Source organism: Haemaphysalis longicornis, unplaced genomic scaffold, assembly GCF_048455015.1.
Source record: "Haemaphysalis longicornis isolate Haplotype H1 unplaced genomic scaffold, Haemaphysalis longicornis Haplotype H1 scaffold_7, whole genome shotgun sequence".
NCBI lineage: Eukaryota > Metazoa > Arthropoda > Arachnida > Ixodida > Ixodidae > Haemaphysalis > Haemaphysalis longicornis.
The window spans coordinates 3,491,047-3,512,487 of record NW_027526422.1 but is presented as its reverse complement, the minus strand read 5'-3'; the positions used below and the strand labels follow the sequence as shown (position 1 = coordinate 3,512,487).

General features: G+C 50.8%; 1 protein-coding gene across 1 annotated transcript; it reads right to left on the bottom strand.

Moving 5' to 3' along the window:
• Positions 1 to 13,443: 13,443 nt before the first annotated feature.
• LOC144144903 (uncharacterized) lies at positions 13,444 to 17,340 on the bottom strand. Its single transcript, XM_077676407.1, has 2 exons — positions 17,335 to 17,340; positions 13,444 to 14,865 (listed from the first exon to the last, which is right to left on the bottom strand). Exons 1-2 carry the CDS (start codon positions 17,338 to 17,340, stop codon positions 13,543 to 13,545), a joined length of 1,329 nt encoding a protein of 442 aa, XP_077532533.1. The 3' UTR covers positions 13,444 to 13,542.
• Between the last annotated feature and the right edge of the window lie 4,101 nt (positions 17,341 to 21,441).

The window sequence follows — 21,441 nt, the reverse complement described above, 5'->3', positions numbered from 1 at the left end:
CGAGTGTAGCATAGGTGACGCCTCAAGCGCTTAGTAGACAAACCAGTTTCGGTTTCGATTCTAGAAACGACGATGGTGCAATGTTTTGTTAAAAAACAGCAAATTAAAAAAAGTTGCCAGAATGTGACACCTTTGCTCCCTAATTACCAGCTATGATTACATCATTTACTTGTTTATAGATACAGTAAAAGCTCGTTAATTCTAACTCGAAGGGGACCATAAAATTGTCCGAATTAAGCGGAGTTCGAATTAGCGGGCGGGCACCAGAATGAATGGACATTGGACCCCACTGCGCGGGCAGAACACAAAGAAGCCGCCGCTGCACTCGTTATCGCGAATTGGGCGCTGCTACACTTTTTCCGCACTCCACGTGATCGCACGCATCGCAGGCCCAGACCAGCGAACCCAGCACGAAGAAAACTTGCAATGGCATGCACCGGAGCGCTGGCGCCGGCGGCGCGGCGCCCGCTGCGGAAGCGAAAGCAGGCTGACGCAGGCTCGTTGGTCGCAGCATCCCAGCTCGCGCGCTACGCTGTTGTTTTTGTTCTTCGTTGTTTTGCATCTAGTAAATTTGGTTTTGTTGGGATCTGCAACACATTGTAATCACTCTGGGCCAAGTTATTCTGCGAGGAGTGATCAAAACCGGAGGATCCCAGTTCGAATTAACCGTTCTAGATATCGACGCGTTCGAATTATCGGGAGTATTCCCCCATTGAAATATACAGGGTTGTGCCGGGACCAAAGCGTCTGTTCGAATTAAGTGAGTTCGAATTAACGAGCTTTTACTGTATTATGAAAAGCGTTCGCTTGGAAAATGCATCAAAAAATTTTCGGCAGCAGGAAAATAACTGTAAAGAACCAAAAATGGGTGCATCGCCTCGTATCATCTGGCGTCTCTGCATGCTTCACGCTTTCTACTATCGCCCAATAGCAAGACACCCTCGATCGACTACAACCATGCGCCTAGAATCTCTCCGCGCCAGAGGACCGAGGAGGATCTCCAACCTCTTCCTTTTCCCACCGGGCACAAAATAAAGTTGTTCTCTCTCTCTCTCTCTCTCTCTCTCTCTCTCTCTCTCTCTCTCTCTCTCTCTCTCTCTCTCTCTCTCTCTCTCTCTCTCTCTCTCTCTCTCTCTCTCTCTCTCTCTCTCTCTCTCTCTCTCTCTCTCTCTCTCTCGCGCGTCAACCACAGCGTCCAATCGCGCACATTCATTGTCGCCCATCGGCGCTGAAAGATTCTTTTTCCAAGTGAATAACAATGTGGAACAGTCTCACCCACATTACTGTTTCGACCACCAACCACAAGGCCTTCCGCGATAAACTAACAATTCATTTCATCTAGAATGTCTTGTTATGTAGAGACATCGTCGCCATCGTCACCATTAGCGCCACTATCATAATCCGCATCCTTTTACAATCATCATCAGCGGTGCCTGGCGGCGACGAGGGATGGAACACGACTTTGCAGCTGGGCGGTAGCTCGTCTTCGCCGCTGGAGTGTACAACACCTTCGAAGAGATCAAGGAAGCATTATTAATCGCCCAGAAGGAAAGGCTTGCCACCACTAAAACTGGGAGATCCATCCTTTAGAAGATAGGTAGCCCCCCAGAAAGAACACGACTGGACGCATGACGGACTTGAAACCTGAACAGCGCAGTCACATCAAAACCCTTCCTTTACCGAAAAACATGGACCCCACTGTACACAAAGACAGAAGGCAAGCGAGAGTCAAATACCTCAGGAAAAAATTCAAGGATCATGAAAACACGGTCTATACGGATGCTGGAACATGTGACAGAACCAACGCCACACTAGTGGTCACAGATGTCAAGGGAGCTCTGCAAGATTGCATGACAATTAGACAGTCAAACACAGAAGAAGCGGAGACTGGTGCCATCCTCATGGCAATTCGACTCGGCGAAAAGACGAGCAGGAGTCTGAACATAATAACAGACTCCAAGAGAGCAGTATTGAATCTTGCCGCAGGAAGAATACCAAAACGCCTCAAAAACCTTCTTCCACCTGAACTGAAGAAAAATACAATATCACATGGTGTCCCGGACACGAAGGACTGGAGGGTAATGAAGCAGCGGACAAGGCAGTGCGTGAACTCACACACCGCACACCTGACGATCACGCTTATCACACCCCCCCTCCCCGAAAAATATGGAGAAAGACTCTCGCTTATTAGGCAAAAGAGAAGTACCTTTCCTACTCCACACAAGGAATTAAATGCTATAGAAGCTCAAATCCTGAGGCAAATACAAACAAACACGTACCCACATAAATCACGACTGGCAAAAATGTTCCCCAATTCCTTCCAAGAAACGTGCACAAAATGCGGAGAGATAGCCACGCTATTTCACGCAGAGACAACAGCACTTCTTCAGAGACAAACAGCACTAGACCCCACACAGTACCTGACACCCATATCGACAAGACACACGAGACACCATCACCCCGGAACCCTAACACCTTATTTTGCACGGACAGATACATTTAAATTTTCTTTTTTTCCACGAACAGTGGAAGAATGGAACTTACTAAAAGACTCTGTTTAAATATTCACTTTGGTTGTTTTGCTAACTGTGTATTGTTGGGTCTGTAAACCTGTACTTGTATGTTGAATTCTCTCCTTTTTCCTTTTACATTTCTACCTGACTTGAGTGCCTGATATGTACTTGCTACTTGTACCGTGCCCACCTGCTTAGACCTGCGAAGGTCTGCAGTATGCAATAAATGAAATGAAATGAAAACCTGGGCGTGCCCGCGCATCTGGCCCCAGGAAAACAATAGTATACAGATTAATCCTATCGAGACATGGTAGGCAGCCCTTACCAGCTCACCTCTCGAAGATCAGCTACGTCTGATCCAGAGAGCCAAGGTGGGAGCCGTTGCATCTGGAGCCCTGGACGTTGGGCCCCACCCATGAACTCCCTTTCAACTTTTCACCCCTACCCCCTTCCCCTTTCTTCTCACAATAAAAGTTCTACAACAACAACAACCCACTCCTGGCCGGGCGCACGCAGCAGTAAGTGTGCTGCTTGCTCGCCTTTTTTTTTTTTTTTTTTTGCTATGACTTTGAATATTGTACCATTTGCTTCTTTGTGAGCGTGCGCCTTCCTTCTCTTTGTACGTGCACCCTCTTCTTTTTTGTGATGACGGGCTTCTCAAACATCGTTTGCCTCCGTCGCATGTAATTCTTTCTGTAACTGAAATGAAAGAAGTCCCACTCAACGTTCTACCCCCTGGTCGTAGGTGGAGGTGGCTCTGGTAACGAAGAACATGATCTGACAAGGAACGAAAAGATACCTAGCGCGCATTATAAGCCCGCGCTACACGGCGCAAATTTACCCGCGACTTCGGTGCTGCGGCGCCGCACGTGCCGCGCCGATAAATTTATTTTCGCAGCTGCGGCAAATTTCCAAATGTATCGAACAACCAAACTTTTCTTGCGAACGCCGCCGTTACGGCGTATACCGGCCTGAACAGTAGGCGCAAGGCGCCCAACTAGAAAAATGTAACGCTTTAAATAACTTATCCATAATAATGAGGGGCCCAAAAAGCTCCACTCACGGCCCCCATTATTAGGTCTGCTAACAACGCGTTTCTGAATTGCGAAAACCGCAACGCTCGCAGGCAATGCAGAAGGCGTTGCGCATTTCGCAAGAGCGGATATTTCCTTCGCCGAACTCGCTAAGGAACAACGCACCAAGTACTTCACTCACTCCCCCACTTTCGCTCCTCGTGGCTAGCGGAGGACCGGCTCAATCGACTAGTCTTCTACCCAGCTGAACAACCGGGCGGGGGGCGAGCTTCAATCTCGCATGATGCGTGACGCAAAATGTGTAGAGGCACGAACGGACGACTGCCTATTTAAGTGCCTATTTAAGTGCACTTACGCCAAGTGGACTCGGGCTTCTTGAGGGACACTTTGGCTACGCGCTTCTAAACGACGAAATAAAGTGCCCTTGGACGTGATGTCAGTGACGATAGCCGGCGTAAATATTACGAAAAATTACTGTAAGTTCCCCCTCTTTACCACGTGAGAAATAATGTAAACATTTCGTTGTGTTTTCATTGTTCAAAATCGCAATCGGCGCTTCGCACAAGTCCGCGAGAACAAAGTCGGGACGGCGACTGAGCACCGGCGCTGATACCTTCACGGTTGTTCACTGAGGAGCGAATAACAGCCGCATCATCGTTTGGGGGAAATTATTTGAAAGCGTGGAATAGAACAGAGAAGGCTGGAGCGGGAACACAATCACAGGGCCACGAGAAAACGCCTACGAGAGCGGCTGCCGTGGAGCAAAACCCGTTTCCTCTCCTCCGTGGCAAAACCCCACCACGCGGCGCTGGTACGTCGTTTTTGTGGGGAAGTATTCACAAAATGATGGGGTATGCGTGGTCTGCGGAAAAGAAACAGAAACTATGCGGCACATTGTGTTCGAATGTGAGGGTATCCATCCAAATCTACATGAAGGGAATGTTGGGCTTCCAGAAGCCTTAGGATTTAAGGGTAGCACAGAGGAAGTTAACTTCAAGGCTGTCGAGGGGACGAAAAGAAGATTAGAACGCTGGTGGACGAAAAGCAGAGAGGGGAATATTGCCTAGGACAGTTACCACCTGTAACATGGTAAAAAAAGTATTTCGTGCCTAATAAGCTTTAGTGCTTGCCCTAAGCAGCGCTAGTATTGAACCAAAAGTGTAAAACATGGTTATATTAGTCCTTTTTGGTAAGATGACATGTCATCACCCCGCTTCAAAGGGGAAACCAAGAGCAATCATCATCATAAGAAAGGGTTTTTCTTGTTTTTCGTCGCTGCTTCTTTTTTTGTAAAAGAAAATACGCAGTATATCTATAACTAACTTTTAACGTTACTTATTATCATCTAAACGCTCGCGGTTTTATGTTATTCTTCCCGATTTTCGGACTTCTGCTCACGAGAGTACTCACTCGGTCAATATATTATCTCTATGGGTGAACTGGCCCCGGTAAAGTGTGTTAAGCTGGCCCCGGTAAACTGGCCCCGGTAAAGCTGCTCCCGAATGACATTTTAGCCGAGTGCACTCAGTGGAAGTGCACTTAAATAGGCACGTTTAACAGGGGTATTATACTCACACAAGAGTAATACGCACTCTTACCATACAAGGGTAATACAAGAGTATTACCCTTCTATGGTAATAGTAATACTCAATAATAATACAAGAGTAATATCACGGGAGTAACACTCACATAGGTCTGCAGAATCACTCACGAGTGCACTCACGCACCCCCCGCTCACCACTCACGAGTGAGTGGTGAGTGAGCCCCATCATCGTTTCAGGCCCACGAGTGCGAGTGAGTGCGAGCGCCACCCGCGGTGAGCCCCGCTCACCACTCGCGAGTGCGAGTGCACTCACCACTCGCAAGCGCTTGTGCAGTCGCCACTTGCGAGAGAGAGAGAGAGAGAGAGAGAGAGAGAGAGAGAGAGAGAGAGAGAGAGAGAGAGAGAGAGAGAGAGAGACTTTTATTGTTGCCCGGTAAGGGTTTGGGAGTAGAAGAGGTGGTAGTCCCCGCCCATTCTCCCTCAGCCTTCAGCCAGGAGTCCTTGGTCCCTGGCGGCGGCTTCGGCCATCCGGACTATTTGTAGCTGGATGTCAGCTTCCGAGCTGAGCAAGCCTGCCTCGCACTGCTCGGGTGTGTTTATGATGAGTGTTCTCTGATCAGTTTTATGTATTTTGGAGCAGGACCAGATGATGTGTTCTAAATCTGCTCTCTGCTTGTTGAATGTTTCTGATGTTGGAAGTGCGGTTGCTTTTGAGTATTTTTAGTGCAATGTTAGAAATGCGCCCTTTCGCGAAATTACGTACGGCCGTCTTGGAGTCGCTAACTATGAACTTAGCCTGGGTCGAGGCGATGACCAAGGATATGGCTTCTTCTTCTCCCATCTCTGTCGCGGTGGTAAGTACTGTTCCTGAGGTCAGGAGTCGTCCCTTTTAACGACCTCGTGAAGCTTTTTGAAGCGTTTATGGAGGGCTTTGGCTCTTTCCATTCTTCTTTCTTGGTTGTGAGTTGGGTACATGTTACAGGGTAGCGGAGGTACATATAGTTGTGTCCGGATTTTAGGTTGGATTTCTTTCTTGGCTACGTGTTGGGCGTCATATCCGATGTTGAGTTTTCTTAGTATGTGTCTTCCTGTGTTTGCCTTGGTAAGTCGTTCGAGATGCGATGTCTGTTGGGCCTCTATTAACTCTCTTAGTGTGTTATTTAGACCGATTGCGTCGAATTTATCATCGGGGGTCGTTATGGGGATACTTAATGCTTGCTTGTAAACTTTACGAATCATGTTATTGATCTTGGTCATTTTCATCCGTCTTTAGTGATAAGAAAGGCGTGGCTCTGGAAAGGATGAAGGCTTGTATCAGCCTGATCAAGTTCGATTCTTAGAGTCCCTGGTGTCCGTTTGCTACCCGTGATATAAGCCTAGTTGTCTGCAGCACACTGTTTTCGAGTGTCTTCATGGCTTCCGTATTTGGCCGTTTTCTTGAATCTTGAGTCGCAGCCCCTTGATCATGGAGACTGCTGGTATAGGCTTGCCGTGTGTTCCGAGCTCTATATGTGGAGTCTTGTGAGGTTTTAGTCTACTCCTGCCTGACATGTACCGTTAGAGCTCCGATTTCTCTGGCGAACATCCTAGTCATCTAGGTTCTACATATGATTCTACGACATTGATGGCTGTCTGTAAGGTTTTTAGATGCAGAGCATCTGATTCACTCGCCTTGTCCCTCCGGCGTCGTCGTCGTCGTCGGCGTTGTCCGCCCCTCCCCCTTTTTCCTCGCCGCGCCAGCTGCGCTCTCCGCCGCTCACCCCCTCTCCTTTCCGATAGCGAACACTCTCTCGCGAGGGGCATTGGATTGGGTTGGCTTGGCTTGGCTTGGCTTGGCTTGGACTGGGTTGGCTTGGATTGGCTTGGCTTGGCTTGGCTTGGATTTGGATTGGATTGGATTAAAGTGGATTGTGTTGGATTGTGTTGCGTCATAGCCGCGGCAGACGCGCTGGGGCCGGAGCATGTGCAGTACTCTCTCTTCCGCGGTTTCCTCTCCTTCGGGCGCGCTGCGCATATAATCGGTGTGCCGTTCTCCGGCGAAGCAACATCCACGCTTGGCTCAAACACCTAGAGTCCACGCCGCTTTACAAGTACGCCAACGTCGTCATCGACTGGGACCGGCTTACGCAGTCCCCTCAACGTTATGCGCGCTATAAAACGCGGTCTCTTCACCACTCCGCCTATGCGTCGCATCTACACAGGGGTTCCCGCGAGGGGAGGTGGGAGTTTTTTGGATATGACCATCACTGCCCCCAGTTACACAGAGTGTGAGGTCGTCCGCATAGATGGTATGGTGTAGGCTTTCGATCTTATTCTATTCTTCTGGTAGTCCTGTCATAGCGATGTTGAATAGGAAGGGAGAGAGTACGGAGCCTTGCGGTGTACCTCTTCTCCCCAATTCAAATTCTCGTGATTCTATGCTTCCGACTCGTAGTTTTGCCGTTCTGTCTTTTAGAAAATTTGCAACATAGTCATGAGTTCTGTTGCTAAATCCCAACTCTTCAATGTTTTGTAGAATGGCCTTGTGTCGAACTTGATCGGAAGCTTTGGTTAGCTCCAATCCTGGGATGGCTCTGGTGTCTTTGGGTGAACTACCCTCTCCATCTATAACTTGATGTTATAGATAGTAGTACGTCCTGTATTGACAGGTTGGCTCTAAATCCTATCATAGTATGGGGATATGCAAGTATTTGTCCTCCATATATCATTTCAGCCCTTTCAGGATAACATGTTCCAACAGTTTGCCCAGGAATGAGGTGAGTGATATTGGTATCGAATTCTCGAGTGATAGTTTTTTTCCTGGCTTGGGTATCATGGCGATATTGGCACTTTTCCATGATTTGACTATGCACCCTGTCTCCCATACTTTATTCATATATTGGGTTAATGCTTCAACAGAGTCGTTATCCAAGTTCCTTATTATTTTGTTAGTTATGCCGTCAGGTCCAGGTGCAGATCTTTCTTGTCTTGAGGTCTTGTGTGGCATCCCTAAGTTCTGCTGTTGCGATCGTTACATCGGTGGGGACCCAAAAGAGAGACAAAAACCATACGAGGGGCTGCCTAACCCAACATTAGATCGCCACTTGCGAGTGCTGAGCCCCGCTCGCCACTCCCGAGTGGCGGTGCACTCACGCTACTTGCGTGATGTGCGAGGCTTACCGCGTTGAGCGCGCTTGTACTCGCTGTTGGCTATTCGTCGCAGGAGCTGCTCGCTGTGGGTGTTGCTGATGGCGCTATCTACTCGTTAAAGGCGGGATTGCATTTAGTTTCGGGAATATATTGTCACTGCATTACTGTTACGGGAAACCGTGAAATTAACTCTCGGGTGGCGCTTTGATTTAGGAATACGATTTTGGTTGGACATCTGACGCCACAGTTCACAGCAAAGCCCATCGCGCTCCCTGCGAAACGGCAAAAAACGCCAGGCTCGGCGCCAGCCTTCGGCGGAACCTCTTCCCGCAGCTGACATCAAAATATAATCCTGCGTCCGCGTGGCGGTCTGACACTTACATCGGTCGCTCTAGCCATGTTAGCGGACATAATTCAAACACAGGTAGGGCTGGGACCTAACAATGAAGACCAGGTCCGCATGCAGCAGGTATGTAACTTTATCATCATATGCTTTACAAATAAAGAACGCGCTATGAAATACGCAAGCGTCACCACCTTCACGCTGAAAGGGGAGCAATACGAGACTGCTGCGCACGTTGCCGCCCTAGCGAACACAGTGATGGGAGTAACATCGCGTAAATACTTTTCGACGGTGCCAAAGTCCCCTGCTGGGTTCGCTGCCGTGCCGCGACCTATCGCTGCAAGCCGTTCAACAGAAAGTCTGAGGCATGCGCAGCGTATTGGCAGCGATGTGTGCCCCAACGCACCTCCAGAAGACGGCCTCTTCGGGTGCTCCTGTTATAGCCCTAGGGCTATAACAGGAACACCCGAAAAGGCCGTCTTTTCTGGGAGCAAGTGCAGTCCCTCCGATTCACAGTTGAATCGGACCCCTCCATACCCACGCGACGGACCCCTCCATACCCACGCGAATTGGTAACAGCACGCAGAAAGATACTGACCTCACTCTCACTAGCAGGGTAGGAAAGGCACAGAGGAGCTGCACGGACCACTCGTTACGAAGTGACTACATCAGTCAACTCAGTATCTTTCATTCCTTAAACCTCAAACCGCGCTTGAGACAGCAGCACCTAACAAACAATGAATTTAGGCAAACCCGCATTCAACGAGACCCTCCGAACATTAACGCGAATACGCTAGAGCTGGGTGGACCAATTGTAGAGGATGAACGTAAGCCCGACCAACCACTGTAACCCGAGATACCCGCAGAAATAGTAGACACCCGTTTGCACCATTTGTGGGCTGCAATGGTATACAGCGCAGATGGAAATGCAATAAACATAACCTACACCTCCGACGAAAACTAGCGGAACTTGAATAACGAGGCGCTCAACAAAGCAGCTCGAGAGCTCACGGCCCGAGCAAGACCAAGCCTCGTCCCCTCACATGGAGACTGATCAGCCCGAGACAGCTTATTGAGCTATACACTACCGCCTCTCCCGCCGAATGTATCCGCCCGCCCATCGGGATCTTACTAACACCGAATAACGTCTGTGGCGCCTACTACATACGAACACACTGCATGTCGCTCCATACTGCACCATATTCACCCGACTCTGTATCCGTCACCTAATTGCCTGCGTGTGGTGCGAAGGACACAGTCGCCCATCTCATATGACCATGGCCTGAAGACCCCTTCCCCTTGATCCCCTCAGGCGAGATCTGGGAGAAAGTTTCGCTGCTGAACGAGCTGCCATGGTTTTCTCTTTCCCTCTCTCGCTGCTGCCACGACTGAAGCCGTTCGTGCGTTCTCGCGTGTGTACTGCGTGTACTGTGTGCACTCTCCTCGGCATCATGTTGGATCACGGTCATAGAAGGAAAAAGAACTGTGTTCGCTGCTACCGCGCGGCATTAATAATACCGGATGTTCTGGATGAACCCCCGGCGAAAAGGCCTCTGCAGCACGTAGAATATGCTTATAAATTAGTGCTTACGGGAGCGGAAATTCAACATCCTGTAATAGACAAGGCCGTATACAGTGTTACCTGGTATCGCATTTTCGAGAAACATGTTGCAAAAGAGTAAAATTGAGTGATGCTGCTCTGAGAAGCCGCTCGCTGTTTCGAAGAAAATTTTCCATAACAGAGGTAGTTGCTTCTCAAAATCACGCAAGAAACAATTCGCGAATAGGATGAGCAAACCATGTCACTTAACAAACCGATCAAAAAAAAAAGCAGACTCCGCCGGGAATAAAGCCTGAAACGTTGATGGGGTGCGTGCGACGCTCGAGACCACTGCGCCATGCACCTCACAAATTGTAATACCCCTCCGCCAAATAACCTGTGTACTATATAGATGAGGATCACCCTTCCTGTGCCATACATTGGTGTCTACTAGCTGGTTTGCAGAATTTCTGGCTGCTAAACTGAAATTTCTTAAATAGCGCTTGCGCAGTAAGGTTCCTCGAAGCCCCCACAATAGGCTATCGTCATCAGCTGCGCTGCTTCGAGAAAGCGCTCGCAAAAATATGTGTGCCCGGCTGCGACTGCATCCAATTTCGCACTGCGGGAATACACTTTACACTAAAACCTTTGGTCGATATTCATTCCTTATTGACTAAATTACCTTCCGCAACTTTACTTCTGCACGTTACTGACCTTATATTTTCTACAAGTGTGCCGGTCGCACACGCATATGCAGTTCGCAGCTCCGGGCCAGCGACGTCGCCCAAGCGTCCAAAATACTGATCTCATTAGCGCTATAGTGTTGAGCTGTATGGGCTTCATAATGAAGTGATCAATGTCACCAGTCACACTGCACGAGGGGCACAAAGGGGATGAAACAATGTTGATTTTATGTAGCCAAGCGGACGAACTTTTTTTGTGATCTCCAGAAGTTAGGAGGACCCCATGCTACATCGGAGGACATTATTTTTCCTAGGGACCACTGGATTGTGCGAAGAGATGTGTCTCATCTCCTACTCGGATTCTTGCAGTCCACAGGACTAAGTGAGGTGTGGTGACATTGCGTGTCTGTTATCTTAGGACTAAGTTAGGTGTGATGACTGAGAGATTTGATATGGTATTGGGGGCGATTAGGCGGAGCAATTGCCGGCAGCTATGCAAGGCTAAGTCCGCCTTATTCAACAATACTTACTACTACTACTACTACTGTATGGGCTTCATGGACCTTACTAAGCTTATTACACTTTAAGAACTAACGAAATAGAGCCGAATTCACTACGGCACGATTATTATAGGAGCACAGTTTTCGCTTGTCGATAGATTCCCGACGACACGTCGGGGTCGGCCGACCGGCTTTGTCGGCGCCTTCGGTCGGCGAGCCAGTCACACTACGCGGACTTTCTATCGGCCGATGTGCTTGTGTCGCCGTCGGCGTAGTGTGACAACGCGGTCTGGCAACTCGGCAGTTGGCCGACGGGTCGGGTACTCGTCGGCGTCGCCGTCGTGTCAGCGTATACTGTGACCGTGGCCTTAGGAGCACTGCCAAAAGTGTCGCAATTTGGCATGTGTATGTGGAAAATTTTTGATAAAGTGAATCAGTTCGAAAAGGAAAGTTGATACATTTGAGTTTGCACGGGAGGGTCTCGCGACTCCCGATTGCCGAGCTCAATATGAGCAGTGTCCCCAGTGCACATCTTTTTCCTTTCCCTCGAACCATTGTGGGATTCGAGCGCGCTGCCAGCCCGACGCATCAGCACGTTTCCTGCGGCAGTGAGCGGGACGGCACGTGAGCAGAACGGGTGCGCCCTAACTCTGTGGCGTCAAGTGCTGCCTGTCCAAGTCATCCCCAGGTGGTCAAAATTAATCCGGAGCCCTCCACTATACGGCGTGCCTCATCGCCTGCGTTGCGTCGGCGCGTTAAGCCCTACAATCAATCAATCAATCCAAGTCATCTGACTGGGAAACGCAAGCAAAGGAAGACGCAAACGTCGAGTATAGCAGTAAAGCATCCGCAGGTGTCATCAGGGGAAGCTTTCGAATTCGAAGCCCGCGAGCAGAGTGAAGTCCCCGAGGCATCCCTGTTTGCCTTGGGGCCCTATAGGGTCTCATAGAGCCCTCGCAATGCAACTGCCAACCGCACTACTCCAAATGGCGGTTCGACTTGCGTGGGAACAGGCGGGGAGATCAGGGCGTTGTCAGGGGGTGCCTTCTCACCCCACTCCGACAGACATGTTGGTGGCGGCTGTTGCAGGCTGCAGGAATTTGCTCTCCTGCGATGTATGTGACAGAAAGACGCTTAGTTTACACCTGCAGCTTTATTTGTACAATGAGAGATACACAAAAGTGGCAACAGTGATGTAATCATCGACGTCCCCCAAAATGTTGGTTGGATTGACAGCTTCCTAAAGGGAACTGTGCTGGCTCAGCTTTCCAACTGTCTTTCGTCGTTTCGATTGCTTCTCTATTGAACGAGCCAGTTGGGTAGCACCAAGAAGCTTTCTGTCCACGAAGGCCGCTCATTTGCAAACACCTCATGTGCGAAATTGGTAGCGAGAAGAATGTCCCAGGGGACGTAAAATCGGGGAGCACTCGGGGAAATCCGCTCCCGTGGAAGGTGCGCGGCCCGTGGAAGGTTTCCACGGCACCTCACCAGCGGCGACGAACGGTAGGAAAAAGCGGTTTCGACAGCGTTACAGCCAATTTTGAATGTCGTGTTGAAATATTTCTTTTTTCAATTCTTCGGCAGAACAAAAACAATTCCTAGCAGAAATGCCGGAGTATGATTTTTATTGCGACCGTCCTCACCCTTTCCGAAGTCAACCTGCGGGAATAAAGGGCGCATAAAGGAAGCACGTGTGACGATTTTCCAGGCGCTGCAGTCTGTCTGCAGGGACAAAAAGAAACAACCACCCTCCAGCCGACTATTCTTTGACACTAACGAAGTGACCGTCTTTTGAGGCAATCCAGTTCTTGTTGCCTGTGTGTGTGAACAGTGTAACCGGAACTGGTTAATTCGGGCTACACGCCTCCTCCAAGCGACCTGTGAGCGTCATGCAAACAAGCCGGCTAGGATGGCGCGTTGAAAATTAGTCATGGTGCAGCAGTGCTGTACAACGGCCGCTTATTCTTATTGCCAGGTCTGCCTTCGTAGCTGCCAACGCTGGCCAGCCGAGGCTGCGCGTGTTTTGCCCCGCGGATCAAGACCATAAAAAGGCCGCTTGCTTCGTAATGGAATCCTCATGATCACGTGTGACTGGGAGGCGCAAACAGATGCTTCAATCAACTCAAACTAATAATGAAATATAATATTAAGCGCACAAAGCATACAACACACACGCACGCACGCACACTCGTTCACAGTCAAGTTCGAGTTCGGGTCGCTACGCCACAGGGCCCACGGCGGGGGCCGCAGCCGCGTCTCATTTCTTCTTCCTGTAGCCGGCCTCTGTAAGGAGCTTCTTCAAGACGTCGACCGGGATGTAGACGAGGTTGTATCGCCGCCTCGTGTTCCGGCCTCCGTCCGAGCCCCCCGAGCCGTAGATACCCACGGGGTACGTTTGGAACGACGGCGTCTGCTTCTCCGCAGACGGCGAATCCTCCATGCGGGTGTTCTCCTGGGAGTTCCTGCCGTACCGGTACATGGGACCAGTCTCCACCTGCGGGTGCAATTTCCTCGGCGGTGGCTGCTGCGGCTGCTGCTCTTCCTGTTCGGGCACGCGCGATTCCGGCTGGTGCTGCGAGACCTCCTGCCTCGACCCGCCGCTGCCCGCGCGGTGGTGGTACGGGGAGGAGGGCGGCACGCCGTAGACTTCGTCAGCTGCGGACGCTCCGCCGCCGCTGGCGGACCCGGACGACGAGGACGAAGGCGACGCGCTCGCGTACTTCACGGCCCTCACGTAAGCGGGAGGCGGTGGCGGTTTCTCGGTGACAACCGGCGTGTACTGACCGCTGGACCTGAGTTGCGACGACGATGGGAACTTTGGCGCGCCGTAGATGGACTGCTGGTGCGGCTGCTGTGGGTGCTGGGGCTGCTGGCGTTCGCGCCCGTGTTCCGCGTACTGAGGCGGCTCGACGACGGACGTCATGGGCCGGCTGTGAGGACGCTCGTGGTCCACCAGTGGTCGCTCGTACAGGAACCGGGGCGGAGTGTCGAGATTCGCTGGCGGAGCATCGTAGCTCGCCTCCTGGGGCCTCTTGTCCACGCTCTCCAAGGGGCTTCCCGGGGCGTAGCTGTACGGCGACTGGGCCTTCGACAGGGACCCGTAGATGTGCTGCGGCTCGCGGCGCAGCGGTCGGGACAAGTCGCTACTGTACTGGCTCACCGAGGGCCTCCGGGGCTCGTACTGCTCGGCGCTGTGGTACTTGGAAGTTCCCGGCGACGAGTCGCTCCGCAGGTGGTGGTGAACCATGGGCGGCGACGAGTTGGGCGAGGAGAAGGGCGTCAGCGTTGTGGGAAACAGCATGGCGATGGCCGGGAACCGCCGGTTGGGCGACACGGTCGTTTGCGGCTGGTACAGCGAGTGGTGGGACGGCGAGCTGCCCCCCGTGCCGCCGCCCCCGGACACGGCGGGTGGATTGGCCGGCACGTGGTACGCGACGGACTCGGACGTCTGCAGCGCTGACAGGGGAACCCGGTGCATGTGCCCTTCGGCGGCCGAGGAGTCCGAAGGATTGGACTCCGACCTGGTCGGCGCCGCCAGCAGGCAGAAGAACGCCAGGCCGCAGAGAACCAGCTGGGGCCGCTGCGCGAGAGGGATTGCACATAGCGGGATGATTGCACACCGACTCTTCGCTCGCGCTTCCGCTTGATTAGAACAAGGGCAAGAACGGAGAAAGTTTCACTTCGAAGCAAGGGTGAGCTATTTGACGAAGCTCGCATCACTGCGAATGGAATCCGCTGACAGTGTATTGCTCGTTCGTGGAGGGAATCGAAATTAGTTTTTGAGTCAGTTTGAAATCCAAGAGGATGGCGATATGACAGATTGTGATTTAAAGCGAGAACTAGCCATGAGATATAAACGTCCACCAATTCGTTCTGCTAGTGACTATAATGTATGTCTGCGATGTGAATTGCTAACGGGGCACCCTTATTGCAATAGTACGCACATACTGTACACCTTGTTTTCAAGAGTTGATAAATTATAAAATTAGCATGAGATGGGACCTGACAAGAGGTTTTCGTGGATAACTGAAATGTCAAGTACCTCTTCTCTCCCACGTCTTGTTATGCTATGGTGACAAGCAATGTCAAGCTTGCAAATGGTCACGTGGCTCATTACAAGTTGCGCTCCTAATCTTCGTGAATTTATCTTAATGTAATGGTTTCCCGCGCTTGAGGGCAGCAGCCAGCGCCTCTCCGACAACCTGGGGTGAAGGGGGCCTTCTTTTTTACCCCCGGGTTGTGACTCGAGCGTCAACGACGTGTCGGAAGTGGTCGACCGGCAGGACACCCTCTTAAGTCACCAACACTGCCAGAACCGAGTCCCTCGCTGTGCGTGTAGCGAATCATAATTGAAAATGAGGCGCTCGTTGAATGAACACACCAATAAAGGCCAGCAATCAAGAACGCCAAAGAATACAAAGGGAAATGAATTCATTCATTTTTCCTGTCGAAGTATGTTCAATTTTTAAATGAAAGATAGGAATGGGAGAGAAACACGCTCCCCGAGTTGGAAGCGAACCGGTAGTAGAGTACTCCGGAGGTTGTGGGCTCGGGCTCCATCCGGGGGAGCATTATTTTCTCCAATTTGTATCTACCTTTTAGACATTTCAAGAAACTATATCTGCTTCAAGAAGACCAAATAACGAACCACTAACCCTTTGACTTCCTTGGCGCTTTTGACAGCTAACCTTCCCTTCTATGTACTTATATATGCATTAATCGTTCAGCCCGTTTTTTTTTTTTTACCATGCACCCGCCGCGGTGGCTCAATGGCTGAGGCGTTGTGCTGCTGAGCACGAAGACGCGGGTTCGATTCCCGGCCGCGGCAGCCGCTTCTCTGATGGAGGTGAAAATCAAAAACGATCGTGTGTACGAGATTTGGGCGCAGGTTAAAGATCCCCAGGTGTTCAAAAATAATCCGGAGCCCTCCACTACGGCGCGCCTCATCGCCTGCGTTGCGTCGGCGCGTTAAACCCTACGATCAATCATTTGTTTCCCATGCAGGATGATAGGCTCTCCCTTAGGCTTCAAAATGCTCCTATCCTGCGCTGTCCGCATCATTTCTGCGCCCCCAAATTTCCCCACGTTGTCCTGCAGTCTTCACTTGCTCTTGGCCTCGCTTCGCGGTAGCCGGCCAGTCACCTTGGTGGTAACTGCCGCTTGTCAGCTCTTCGCTTCACGTGCCTTTCCAAGTGAGCATGGTACATTGAAGTGCAGTGAACTATATTTCACCAGAGCAAGGCCAACGTAACGTACTTTCTGCGGCAAACGATATTCTCTGTGCCCCACTAGTGGTAGCAGCTTGCCTATAGCGTGTGCGGTGAGGCGCAACAGCGACCACTGTTTCGCGTCTTTCTTTCTGCTCTTTTCAAGCGGTTGCGAAGGATTTAATACGCATTTATGTCGCGGGCCCAATAATATTACATGTGCCTCGAAGTTCCAAGTTTTACTTACTCTTACAAAAATACTTTGACACAACTGCAATTAAAAAAAAACATTCCAAAATATGTCAAAACTTCCGGGCATTATCATCCCAGCTAAAATACGCTACGGCCATACAAACTATAGTTGCCCCTAAAACCCAGGAAGTGCCATTTTAATCCACTGAGCATCCCAAAAAATAATGTGCGTTCTTTCTGGGTACTCGTTTCTTATTTTGGGCCGGTTACAACCACGCGTACCAGTAATAAGGAAGAAATTATTTTATTAATGTGTTGCAAACTGCATATAAATATATTTACGTTGGTGCAAATATTTTGTAGAAAAGCTAAGCTTCGAGCATGTGAAGTCCTATTAAGCTAATTTTTTTTTCGAAATATAAAACAGCTCAGCCAAACAAGGACGAAAGAGGGCATTGAGAGCTGACCTCAACTCAAAGTTAATTATTTATTTTATGTGCGACCCGAGCAGCGCGCAAGATGATTCAGGTTTCTGAAAAATTTCCGAACATTATTTTGAGCTAGCTCGCATTTTATGAAATTTATTCAATCTATCCTCCGTTTGTCCTCTTATATCGTGATCACAGCAGAGTCGCCAATCTGTCGCTCACCTTCATGACGTAACGCCGCAAAATGCGAACGCGTTGGCGCAGGGAATGGGACTCCAACGCTGACGTTGACCGCCAACCCCGGTCGGCGACCACAATTCCTGTTTGCCGACGGCACCTACGAAGCGAACGCCGTGGATATTCGGACTTCAGACGAGCCCGTACGAGCAGAACACGTCGTCCCGATCCAGTCCTCTATGATTGCCACACACCACAACACGCGCTTTCATGGCCCTCCACCGCCGGCTCGGCGCTTTTTATACCCAGCGGTCTGTTCTCATCGGAAGAAACTGGACCAGTGATGCGAACTCCCCCTCCGCCGTTTCCCTTCAGAGAGGAAAGGGTTCGGGCACGCTCGCGAGAAATGCGCCCCGCCTCCCCAACGATGCCCGCAACGAGCGGAGCCTCAATTCGGGCCTCCTCTTTTCAGAGGCGGGAAAGGGCATTCTGAGAAAGGAGGGGGGGGGGGAGGTTAATTGGCGTTTGTCTGCGGCCGGGAGATTGGGAGGGGGGGGGCGCAATATCGTGACGTAAAGCCGGCGAGAGAACAGGTTCAAAGATTCGGCTAGCAGACGATTCGTGAGCGGGCCAGAGACGACACGGGAGCGACTTCGTGAATTCCATGTCCCGGTTTTCATCGTTACAGACAACCGCTGGGCGCGAGGGGATTTATTTTGAATAGCGTACGCTCGGGGTCCAAGGACAGAAAGTAAGCAAGACAAAGCGAACAGGAGCACCGGCAATGTCGCGGCCACCATTCGCGGCCTGGCACGGCCTTTCAGGAGCAGACAACGGCAGTCGTGTGGACAACGGCGGTCGCGCTGGAAGTCACTGCGGCTTTCCTGTTGTGCGGCTCGCTCTTTCTTTTGCTTGTCGTCTGCGGCGTACAGACGAACTGGCTCGGGGAAGCTCGGACGTCGCCCACGAACAAACGGGATTCCTCCCAAGGATGACAGGACGGTAAAGAGCCTCGCCTGCAGGACTTCCTGTTTAGGAGGACACGAGCGGTCCACAATGTGACACGTCTTCTTCTGGCCTTTACTTCTGTGTGCTTGCTGGCCGAAAAGCAGCAATACGCGAAAGAAGACGTTTGCTTCCTATTTCCTCGAAGGGTGCGCGTGACTTGTAATTCGCTTATGGCCGCGACTGAACCAAGAATAGTTTAGCGACGTTTCCAACTAAACAAAGCATATGGTAAGCGACGAAGCGCCGTCAGGTTAGCACCTTTTGCAGGCGCGGAGAGACAGCCCGAAATACGAGGTCGTTAAATAGTCGAGTTGCACAGATACAAGTCTAATTGCGACGTGCTAACGTTAGTACGTCGCAATTAGACTCATTGTTATTGAGCGAAAGCATACGCGTGAGCTATAGACGGGACATGCCGCGAAGGTGTGCATTGTCGGTCCGCGGACGCAGAGCGCCAGAGGAACAGAAAGCAAGGACGGAGCGCGTGGGGAGGGACGTCAAGCCGAGTCGGTGGCGGCACTGGCGTTGGCCTAGAGTGCCATGAGTGCACTGGCAGTGGCCATTGCACTGATCTACACCAAGAGCTCGACCGTGTCGACGAAATGCCAAGCTGCCCGTCGGGGCTTCCTGGTCCCCACCAGCCTTCCGCCTCCTCGCGCAACGTCAGCCCCAAGACCTCCTCTGCACTGCGGCCCGCTATGCAGTGAACTTTGCCCATCAGTGAGCAAGCCAGGGACATAGGATTAAAGGAACAAGCCAGGTACATACCATCGGTCAAATTTCAAGATATTGCACAATGCTGTCCACTTGACAGTCGAAATTTCACACAAGCTCATCCCAAACTTTCTATTACGCCACGTTTCCACTCAATTTCCCGCTCATTGCACTTTCGGTTCTAAGCCAGGCGCGCTAGCGCACATTTTATTATAGTGTGCACATAACCGGCAGACTGGCCACCCTTTTCTTCCTCCCAGCCCTTCATGAGGTGCGGAAAAACCCGCTCACCAGAGGCCACCTGGACGCAGCAACTCCTGGCGTCCACGCCGTCAGTCACACCTGCAGGTTCAAGGACTAGGGAATTAACCACTCCTGTTTCGTGGTTAGAGAAATGTCTACTGCCTCTAGCAGTAGCAGCAGCAGCAGTAGTCTTTTACTTGCGCTTGAGTAATTCCACACTGCGATCACTCCTGCAAGACGAAGTGCATGTCTCCAACGCACGTGTTAAGTCGAAGGCCACAACCCATTCGCGATGCCTATTTTGATTCAGCTCGAAAGCTGTTGGGCTGGGGCCGTCGTCGCGCGCATGTCTTGGCTGGCTTCCTGAGCTCCCCTGCTCCGCAAATAATTTTTAGGCTCAGCTCAGTTTGTGACTTTGTTTACAGGAGCTTTCCTAAGAAATTTCGAGCAATCATTGAGCTGTTGTTCACTCTCTGAGCAGTCGGCCATATCTTGCATGCCGTGGACACGGAATTTCCGGCCAGCGTAGGTAACTGATCCTTTCGCAGTAATATGCAAGCAAGGATCCTATAGTCAAAACACTGCATCGAGGCTCTCAATTAGTAAAAAAAAGACTACAGTTGACGCAGCAAAAAACACGAAAGTGAAATGTGCCTTGACTTGAGCATTTGAATGTTAATTGTGCATCGATATGAACTTGCCCATCGCTATTTTTATTTCGTCGGTATGGCACCGTTAGACGCATCAACATTAGACACTGGATCACAGGCGCCGGAGCATTGCGTAAATACGATTGAAACACCAGGCGCTCGCAAACCGTGCGAACGAAACCGAACAGGTTGTCAGCGAATCGTTTGGTTGTCACAGTACGCTACAGCGAAGGGAGCATAATTTGCGGGTCGGCAGCAGTCCTGTGGGAGTGCTTGTCGAGCGACGTCCTGCTGGCGGTTCGCTTAGGCAAAGGTGCGACCACATTGGTCCTGCTCCGTGGCGTGTACGCCAGACGCTTGCGTTGCGACGAGCTCAGCTTGTGGAACGCGGCGATGGCGTTCCACAAAGGCGGCGGACGGGTAAACACAGCAGCTTCCGCTGCTACACGCTGCCCCTGTCGAGGCGCCAACTATTGGCGCGCATTATCTTAATGAAGCACTATTTCGATTCACCTCTCCTAGACTGCAGCATAATCTGAAGACAAGTTAGAGGGAACGACATAAGGCGCCTTCGTACAGCTACCCGGGCATGACTTCATAGCTCAGTCGGTTGAGCGTGTGACACCACCCGTTGCGGACAGAGTGATCGCAGGCATAGAGTTTCATACAAATAACTAGAGGGGAAACTGGCACTGCGATCGTACGCCTCAATGGGCGTGATCATATGGGTAGTTGTGGATTCGGATTGACGCTCAATGGCTTGTGGAAGTTACTATGGATTTCAGGCAGTTTCGTTTTCGTTTTTGATTTACATGAACACATTTGCCTATGCGGTGTGTTGGAAGAAGCTATCAAAAATACGTTTCTCCTTGAACTGCATGCTGCGCGCGCACTGACGCCACCCTGAGTAGAAAGTTTTATAACTAGAGTTGCGAATTGGGTTATCAATTCGTTGCCGGCACAGCGACCACGAAAACACAAATGACGGCGCTCTGTGCGGCGAAGTTGTCTGCGAATAAGGAGTTGCGGCGCTGCTTATTCGGCAGAGCAATGTATTGTCGAAGCTAACGACGGTTGCGAATCGCTTGGAACAGCCACACCTTCCGTGCGAACGCCGGCTCCTACAACGTAGACCAGCAGTATCGGCGGTTGATAGGAACGCAGATTGATGAATGTCACTAATTCAGGCAAGAATAACTTCTCCAGAGGTAATCGGTTTCTTTTTTTTATGAGCACAAAACTTTTCGCTTCCTATTACAAACCACCAGCGCCGAAACTTTTTACAAGTAGTTTTTAAAGAAGTCCGCGTCCTGCTGTAGTTGGCGGCAAATGGCAAACCTGCTCCGCAAACCTCCTCAACTCCGCGTCTGCTTTTTATTTAACGCGGCGTTTTATTTCGTACAGAACCAGTTTATTGTCACTAACTTTTTTGTTCGCCATGTAATTTGTAAACGGAGAACCGGACAATAAGAGTTTTTTTGTCAAAAAACACAATTTACGCAGCCATAGGCTTGTTTCGATCCTATACGCAATCCGG